Raw genomic sequence first — 9,256 nt, forward strand, 5'->3', positions numbered from 1 at the left:
TGCTTGATACTGTGAAGAGCTTTACGCCTATTTTCTCCCTTACTAGTAGTTACACAGTAGGTGAGACATAAGGCCACAGAGAAGAACGGCAGAACCAGGCCTCCCATGAATTCTATCTAGTTCCAGAAGCAATGGGAAATGCTATTTACTTGCAAGTTAATGACTCCACTTGCAAGGAGACTGTCAGCCTATACAGCATGGAGCCTGAATGTGGCAGGAACTCAAAATAAATGGTCGCTATTAACATGATTATGCACAGAAGTGACACAGCAAGATGAGATTCAGCATACCTTCTGGGTCAAACCAGCCTGTGCCAGCCCGGGGCTGAGGAGCTTGAATTAGCTGGGATTAAAGGCTAACTGGAGGTGGAAGCCAAGCCTCAACTCCACATTCAGCCTCAGACCTTCTGTCTGCCCGCTGACAAGGCTGAGGAAGGAAGGCAGCCACATGGCAGCAAGGGTCAAGGTAGCTCTGTGCAGGAGCCAGCCCTCTTCTGGGTCCCCATGAGGAGGGAGTGGACCCTGCTCTTGTCCACGCTGCTCTGTGGCCTGGCTGGCCCCACACATCTCTTCCTGCCACACCTGGTGCTGGACATGGCCAAGGTCCTGCTGGGTAACTACTGCTTCCCAGAGAGCCTGATGGGATGCAGGGAGCCATCGGCGGGCCAAGAGTCGTGAGTGCCCGGGCACCTCAGACCCCCAGACACTGGCCCACTTGCTGACGGCAAGCAGAAGTGCAGAGCTCCTTGAACCACCCCCTCCTGGTCACCTCCTATGAGCTCACGGCAAGTCCCAGCACTCACCAACCTCGCACAATGCCTGCCCTGTACAAAAGGGCATCCGCCATGATATTCTGGAGGGCAACGTGGGCTCCTGCGGGTGGACAACATCCTGAGCCAGGAGGTGGTGAGCAAGCTCGGGAGCTTCCTGGTGGCCAGTGTCTGGAGGGAGCTCAGGGTCCCTGCACCGGGGGCCACATTTCTGGCATCCCCTACATCATCTCCTACCTGCACCCAGGAAACTCGGCCCTGCACCTTGACACCATCTATGAGCACCCCTCCAATATAACCACCAAGATCGGGACCCTGCCCCAGGTCCTGGGTGGAGGTACAGTGCCCACAAGGAGGTGGTGACCCTCATCAGCGGCAGCACTGCTGGAGGAGCGAGGACATGCACACATCCTCAGAGGCGCAGGGCCGCCACGGTGGACAAGCGAACCCGGGGGCCTGGGCCTCCTGACGCTGAGGCTAGGCCAGTCCTATTTCTTCTTCACAGTGCCCCTGGGCGGGGGCAGCCCGCTGTGGGAAGGCAGTGGGTGCTGTCCTGTGTGGAGACACCCTCCGAGCAGGCCCTCGGGGAGGCCCTGGCTATCCTCAGCCTGTGCAGGGCCCTGCCGGATCTAGCGCTGGGGGACCGTGTGCCCGCCCTGCGCGCCTGGCCCGCGTGGACCTCTCCACTGTGGCTCCCAGGAGGGTCTGGCTGCTCAGCGCCAGTCTGCAGGCTGTGTTCCAGCACCCAGGCTCCTGGTGCGGGCCGTCGGGCCCCAGAAACCTCCACGGGGCCTGAGCCTGGGACTGCGGCCCCCCCAGCGGTGTCCCAGTGGTGCAGGAGGAGAAGTTTCCAGATGGCCCTGATGGACTCCGGGTTCCAGGGGTCCATGCTGCTGGGCCATGTGGGATACCCGCTTAGGCCACTTTGCCAAGGCCTCTGTGCTGGGGCGCTAGGCCCGTGCATCCTGCAGCAGGTGTGGGGGGCCTCTGCAGGCCGCGAGCCCCTGAAGGTGGACCTGTGCAGGAATCCCGTGGGGGAGGGCCGTCCTCCGAGGTGCCCCTGCTGCTGTCCTTCCTCCAGGGCCTGGAAGCCGGGGCGTGTGCCTCTTCACCACCTAGGACCGCAGCACCAATGTCACATGGGAGCACTTCGGCCTGGGGGGCGGGGGTTAGGGGGTAGGGGTTTGCTGGGCCAGCACTGCGGCTCCTGGGCTCACCACCAAACGGCCGGGCTGCCAAGGAGCCGGCCTTCCTCCTGACGTCGCGGGACTGGGCCACTCTGGTGGGCGAGATCACCGCGGGCAGCCCGCTGCACAGCGCCGGTGCCCCTGCTGCAGACCCCAAGGGCGGCCTGGCGCTCACGGTGCCCCTGCTCACCCTCATCAGCAACCGCAGGGAGCGCTGGCTGGGGGGCGGCGAGGCGCCGCATGCCATTGGGCTGGCCAAGGAGGCCCTGGACAGGGCCCAGGAGGTGCTGGTGTTCCACCGGGGCCTGGAGCCTTGGTAGAGGGCACGCGTGTCTGCTGGAGGCTCACTATGCACAGCCTGAGGCTGTCGGGCAGATAGGAGACCTGCTATGAGCCAAGCTGGCAGCGCGGGGCGTGCCTACTGCAAAGCCATGGACCTGGAGTCCTTGGCTTCCCAGCTTACTGCTGACCTGCAAGAGGTGTCTGCCTGGAGACCACCATGCTCTGGTGCTGCACAGAGAAGGCTCCTCCCCCAGGAACCCTCCTACCTCATCCGGGCCTGTTCAAGAGGGAGGTGCTGCCAGCGGCTGGGCTACTTGGGCTTTGATGCCATGGCTGAGCTGGAGACCATGAAGGCATCCAGCCGCAGCTGGCACAGCTGGTGTAGCAGAGGCTGGTGGACAGGACCTACCACGCTGGTCATCGATCTGTGCTGCAACCCTGGCAGCTACTCCACGGCGGTGCCCCTGCTCTGTTCCTACTTTTGTGAGGCAGAGCCCTGCCAGCACCTCTACTCTGTCTTTGACAGGGCCACCTCGAGGGTCACAGAGGTGTGACCCTGCCCCAGGGTCAGCTTTACGGCCCCCACAAGGACCTGTACATCCTGATGAGCCACGCCAGCAGGTTGGCAGCTAAGGCTTTTGCTCACACCATGCAGGACCTGCGGCGGGACACCATCATCGGGAGCCCACGGCTGGAGGGGCGCTCTCTGTGGGCATCTACCAAGTGGACAGAAGTCCCTTATATGCCTCCATCCCCACACAGATGGCCCTGAGCACCAGCACTGTTGAGGCCTGGGACCTGGCAGAAGTAGAGCCCGATGTCACCATGCCCGTGACCAGGTCCTCTTCACACCTGGGACATAGCGGGCCTGAGCGCCTAGGTGCCCCCTGCGCTGCAGACCGCCGGGAAGCCGGTCGCAGATAACTATGCCTCCCCTGACGTGGCTGCCAAACTGAGCCATTTGCAGACCCGTTACTCAAGGTTGACCTCTGAAGGGGCGCTGGCTGAGATGCTGGGGGCTGACCAGAAGGTGCTGTCTGGGGACCCACACCTGAAGACAGCCCAGATTCCTGAGGATTGTGCCCATGCAGGTGAGAGGCATGGGGGCTGGGCCGAGCACAGTCCCAGTAGGGGGCTGACTGACTGCATGCCCAGACTCTGTGCGAGGTGCAAGGCGATGGCTTCCAGACTTGTTTTCACCTTTGAGCTCTTACAGTCATATCTTGTTCTCTCTCCCTCTGCATTCCATCCACTCCCATGCTCAAGGGGGGTGGGGGGTGGTCCCTGAGCACCTCTGTGGAGCATTGGTACCCACAGGAACTCGGTTTGGAAACCCCTGTTATAACAGGAGCTACACTCTTGTCTAGGTGGAAGACAGGTGTTTGCAGGGCTTCTCATTGTCGGTGCTGGGAAGAGTCATAAGTTCGTGAAACACTGAGCGGGGAATCAGTGCTGAGGAGTTTGCTGCTGGGTGGATGCAGGGAGTTCTCCTGCCCAGTGGCCAAGGGGAGCAAGTACTTCCATCAGCTACGCGCTCCATTGAACATAGCACTTACCACAGCTCTCCACATCTTTCATCATCCATGATGTCACTGCACAGAGGGAAGCAGTTGTCTTGGGTTTCTTTAAAAGAGGACCTGAGACAACGGCGTGGGTGTAGGCGATGTGTGTGGGAGGTGGTCACTGAAGCAGGAGGGAAGGGGCAGGGAGAGGGAGGCATGGTGAGAAGCTAGATGCTTACTGGTTCCAAAAGGACGCTGACAAGTGTGAGAAATGCCTCCTGCAGCCACCCCTCTGCAGCTCCTGTCCTCCATTGGCTGAGGCCTGTGCATCCTACACCAGGTGTGGGGGCATCTGCAGGCAGTGGAGCCCCTGATTATGGACCTGCACCGGGATCCTGCAGGGGAAGGAGGGGGGGTCCTCCATGGTGCCCCTGCTGCTGTCCTTCCTCCAGGGCCCCAGACACCGGGCCCTGTGCCTCTTCACCACCTATCACCGCCACCCTCATGCGGGAGCACTTCAGCTTCCTGGGGCTGCTGGACCTCTCAAACTCTGAGGAAGCTTAGAGAAGGTTCTGAAGTGGAGAGCAGGAAAACAGGCATGTGCCAGAGGCACAGGCCTGTCAGCTGGGGTCCAGTTGCAGCTGAAATCAGAAGGGAGCTGAGGATGCCAAGAGCAGCTACTGCAGAATTGTCCATTTTCCAGAAACAGAAGCTGAGTTCTGGAAGGTGCAGAGGCGAACGGCCCCCGGGAGCTGTTAGTAAGATCAAGACAGAGCATGAGCCGAAACCGGTTTGACTCAGTGGATAGAGCATCGGCCTGCGGACTGAAGGGTCCCGGGTTCGATTCCGGTCAAGGGCATGTACCTTGGTTGCGGGCACATCCCCAGTGGGAGGTGTGCAGGAGGCAGCTGATCGATGTTTCTCTCTCATCGATGTTTCTAGCTCTCTATCCCTCTCCCTTCCTCTCTGTAAAATATCAATAAAGTATATTTAAAAAAAAAAAGACAGAGCATGACCTACAGGCCCTGGGTCCCAGTCAACAGTGGTGGCCTTGATGACTCTTTGCCCTCAGTCCAGCTCACAGAGCCAGCAGCCTTCGAGCAACCTTGTAGAGAAAGGGGGAGGCCCGGGCATGCTGGAAAATAGGAGAAATACAATGTGGGTTCAAGTAAAAGTAATAGTAAGTGGAATATAAAGTCACTTTCCTCAGTGACATCAAGAAGTGTCTGGCGAGAGATCAGGGAAAACAGAGTGGAGACAATGTGTAAGCCTTTCAGCTCCAGGGCATGGGGTTGGCACTCTGAGCATTCTTGGTAAGGAGACTGCCAGCCACCTGTGGTTTCATAACCCAGGGCTACCACCCATATAAGCTCCTGGCACCTCAGAAAGGTTGGTTCCTTTTATATACCCTTAATATTTCTCTTGCTATAAAGGAAATTTCTGGTGTCCACTTGTCTAAACTTTAAACTCTGCTCCTCTCCTGACCCTGAGCTGGATCTCTCCATCTCAGATCCCTTCCCCCAAAGTCTTTGAAGACCTGATCAATTTTCCTTCCACTCTGAGGACAACATTGACTACTTGAGGTCTGACATGTTTGGAGACTGTGAGCTGCTCACCCAGGTCCCAGAGCTGCTGGTGGAGCATGTCTGGAAGAAGATTGTACACACGGACGCCATGATTATTGACATGAGGTCAATGGGCTGGGGTCAGAGGTTCCTGATCAGGCCAGGGCTGCTGCTGGAAGACAGTCAGAGTTATGGGCCCAGTAGAGAAGAAAAAGAACCCTGATAGTTGAAAAGGATTGGGGCACCTGGCTCTCAGGGCTCTGGCCAGGTAGCCCAGGGTTCTGGTTTAATTGTCTGGGTGAGACCCCAGCACTGGTAGATTTTAAAAACTCCTCTGATGATTTCAATGTGCTTTCCAGACTGAGAGTTACTGAGCTAATTTGCTGATCCCCTAACGTGCCTGGTCACAGGATTCCTTGGAGAGGGAGAGGAAAGGGAGATATGAAGAACACTGGTTCCAATGTCCCGCCCCAGCCCCACTGAGTCCAACACTCCTGGGGCGAGGCCCAGTCACCTATACATTTGACAGGCATCATCCCAGGTCATTCTGATGATCATTCGCGTCTCGGCAGCTAGGTTTCTACCTGTGGTTGTGGTTCACCCTGGTCATGAGAATCATAAAGCCGAGTCCCAGAGGGCATTTACAGATTAGCCACTATTGCTGCAAAAAGAATTCTTTGACTCACAAAATGATTGTTGGGGGGATGCTTCCAGCCAGCCACCTGGCTTCTGCTTCTGTGAAGGTGTGCCTGAGAGAGGGGGGTTTCCTCAGAGAAGAGGGGAGGTAGAAGAATCCCCTCTGGCAATGACCAGGGGAGGCTCCCCCTAACTCCAAGGTCCACTGGCAGCTTGCCCAGGTACCCTCTGTGGCCAGGGGAGGGGCAGGCTACCAGACAGATGCTACTGGAATTGGCGGAGATGGTGTCTAGCTCTGGTAGCTGGCCTGCAACATTCCCATGGTACTTCATTGTCACTAGGTGACTCTGGATCCCAGAGGCTGGTTCTTCTCCAGGGGAGACATACTGTCTCCCAGGGCTCCAGTGTGTGTGCCCAGAACTTGAGTTGGGGGCTCCTGTGTGTACCTCTGATCTCTTCATTCTCCAAATGCTCTATTAAACATCTGAATGACCTTCATGCTATGACCCTGTCAGCTAAATAGTGCCATCTACATTTTTTAAATAAAAGGAGGCCCAGCCTATAGGGGTGCTTTGCTTAAAGACCCTTCTAATCTGAGGTTTGGAGTTTCAGGTGCTGAGGTCATGGGCCCTGAACCCAGCCAGGCCATCCTAGACCATCAACCATCCCTGAGCTCTTTCTTGCCCAGATGAAGAGGCAGGGGCCCAAGAAGATCATGACACAGGGCACATCTAGGTACATCTACGTGGCCTGGAACAGGCACAGACTCCCTCACCTATGATACAGTTTCACAGCTCTGAGCGCTCTGCCACACTGTTTGCCTCGGTAGGGCACTTCGACTGAGACACCTAGTAGGTTTTGTGAAAATCTTGAGAATGCAACTGGGAAGGACAGTGTTCCCAAGATGATGTGTTCCACTGACAGGAAACACAAGGGAGCAGGCATGGTGCAGGGGAGCATGACATGGTCAATAAGGGAGTGGGGGAGAGGAGGAATTTATCAGCAAGTTCCAGCTCTGCTCTCAGCGGAGGCTCCCTTCCCTCCGGTTCAACATCGGTGGCCCTACCCCCTCCACCTCCACCCTGTGCTCCTACTTCTTTGACAAAGGCCCTCCCATTCTGCTGGACAAAATCTACAGCTGCCAACGACTCTGTCAGTGAGCTCTGGACCCACACCTGGCTCGCATGTGAGTGCAGAAGCCTTTTCCTCCCTGTTCTCATTCTAGAAACGTCTGGAAAATTAGAGAAATACAATGTGGGTTCAAGTAAAAGTAATAGTAAGTGGAATATAAAGTCCCTATCCTACGCCATGCACTTTGCACACATGATCTTTAATCCTCCAAAACTTGTACCATTATGCCCATTTTCTAGAGGAGAAAAATGAATCTCCGCTGAGTAGCAAATACTGCCTAACATCACTTAGCTAATAAGCAAAATGCCAAAACTTAAACACCAGTTTGTCTGAAAACAAAATGCCTCCCGTTTGCCCCACTTCAACCATGTACCTGCAAGACCAATGCAGACCTAGAAGGATCCCTGCCCATCACCAGACCCCACAGGGTTTCCAGTGTTCATCTCATCCACCTCTCTGCAGCAACTCAGCACACCTGCCAAGGACGGTGCTGATGCTGGCAGTGAGCAGAGGGTGGGGCAGGCTGGCTGCTTTCCAGAGCTATGACCCTCCCTGCCCTGTCACTAGTGGACAGTCTCACTCTGTCCCCTTGCCCAGTGCCCAAAACCAAAGACCCTGCACTCCCATGGGCAAGGGGGAGCTGGGAGACCAACGGTGTGCATATGAGCCCCCTGCCACCTTCTTTTGTACACCTCCTTATCACACAAATTTGTGGGGACCTTCCAGGGCGCACACTCAACAGTATTGAAAAATATAAGTAAAAATCAGAACAGATGATTCAAATAGACAAGGAGCTAAACTGAGACTCAGGTCTGCAGCTCACGGGGTCCTAGGACTTCGACGTCCACTGTGGAGCCTCTGAGCAGGACGGTAGCGGATGAACGGTCACTCATACATTCATATGAATGTGAAGTGGAAGGTGAATGCAGATTTCAGAGATATTTTATGAAGAAAAAGAATTTAAAATATCTCATCAATAACTATATTAACTTCATTTTAGATGAGCATATTTTGGACATATTGCGTTACATAAAGCTTTACTAAAATTCAGCTGGTCTGCTTCTCTGCACTGTTTAACGTGGCTCCTGGGAAACGGAATGACTGACAGCTCGTGTTCTGGCTACAGTTCATTTGCAATGGACATCCTTGTCCAAAAGGCTTGTTGTCAAGTCACAAATCTGGCTCTTTTGAAGGTCCAAAGCGAAAAGAGAGTCTGTCAGGTTTGCTGGTTTTATTATTAACTAAAAGGAAACATCTTTTCCTCAGAGAAGTCAAGCCTCTTCCCATTTCTTGGTGATAAGAGTCTGGAGCACTTAACATGCTCAGGATTAGGTGCCGTTTTCATCCCCATTTACTGATGCACAAACTGGGGCTCAGAAAGGTGCAGTGCCTTGCGAGTGGGCACAAGGATGCAGAATTAGGTCCCAGGCCCTCCTCTCTGTGGGCCCAGACAGCATGGAGAAGACAGGTCCCCAGGCAGGGTCTTGCCTCCCCATCCTGAGGGTCTTCTCTTTTGCGGCTGAACGCCAGGACTCCAAGGAGAGCGTGGCCATCCTGACCGGCGCCGGAATGGCCAGGCATGGAGTTCACCCACATCATGGGGCAGGGGGGCCTGCACATTGCTCACTGGGGAGGGGACCAGCAGCAGCTGCCACCCTCCACAGACCTGCCACGTGCACAACACACACCTCTACATCACCAGCCACAGCCTGCTCAGTGGGGGCTGCAGATTGCAGCTCCTGGGAAGGGGTGGGCGTGGTGCCCAACATGGCTGTCCCTGCGAAGCGGCCCTTACCAGAGCTCCTGCTCACTGAGGAGGGCGAGGCAGAGCCCAGGCCAGCAGAGCCACCTGTCAGGCCTCCGTGGGCACAGCTCTGGCGTGGGTGAGACCCCTGGCCCCAAACCAAGGGAACTCAGGTACTCAGTCCTGATGAGGGCCTCAAGGGGCAGGAAAGGGCCCGCTGAGCTCAGGTTGGGCTTGGAGGTAGAAGCACCCTCGCACCTCACCCATCTGGCCTCAGCACTGCTGCCAGCATCCTCTGCTACACAGGTGGGGAGCTGGCCTGCCCAGTGATAGCTGTTTTGGGGAGACGTGTCCACATCGACCCCCGCCCGTGCTCCATAATCGCCAGCCCTTGGTCCCCATGCTGTCAACTGGGCCAGTTCTGTCCAATCGAGTCAGAC

At 56.2% G+C, this 9,256-nt stretch overlaps 1 protein-coding gene across 1 annotated transcript; it reads left to right on the plus strand.

The window, feature by feature from the left end:
* Positions 1-503: 503 nt before the first annotated feature.
* Positions 504-8,886, plus strand: RBP3 (retinol binding protein 3; the record flags this gene model as incomplete). Its single annotated transcript, XM_080640565.1, is given in 36 exon segments — positions 504-655; positions 657-726; positions 728-784; positions 835-868; positions 871-951; positions 954-1,100; positions 1,103-1,217; positions 1,219-1,313; positions 1,316-1,426; positions 1,429-1,509; positions 1,512-1,541; positions 1,544-1,743; positions 1,794-1,863; positions 1,866-1,885; positions 1,889-1,924; positions 1,927-1,996; positions 1,999-2,259; positions 2,262-2,285; positions 2,288-2,346; positions 2,349-2,441; positions 2,443-2,480; positions 2,482-2,541; positions 2,543-2,787; positions 2,790-2,918; positions 2,921-3,086; positions 3,088-3,115; positions 3,119-3,315; positions 3,317-3,329; positions 5,251-5,281; positions 5,284-5,431; positions 6,972-7,079; positions 7,081-7,127; positions 8,523-8,644; positions 8,707-8,771; positions 8,773-8,849; positions 8,852-8,886. Coding segments are annotated over 36 exon segments (3,315 nt in total).
* Positions 8,887-9,256: the final 370 nt, after the last annotated feature.

Source organism: Plecotus auritus, assembly GCF_963455305.1.
Source record: "Plecotus auritus genome assembly, chromosome: 9".
NCBI classification, from domain to species: domain Eukaryota; kingdom Metazoa; phylum Chordata; class Mammalia; order Chiroptera; family Vespertilionidae; genus Plecotus; species Plecotus auritus.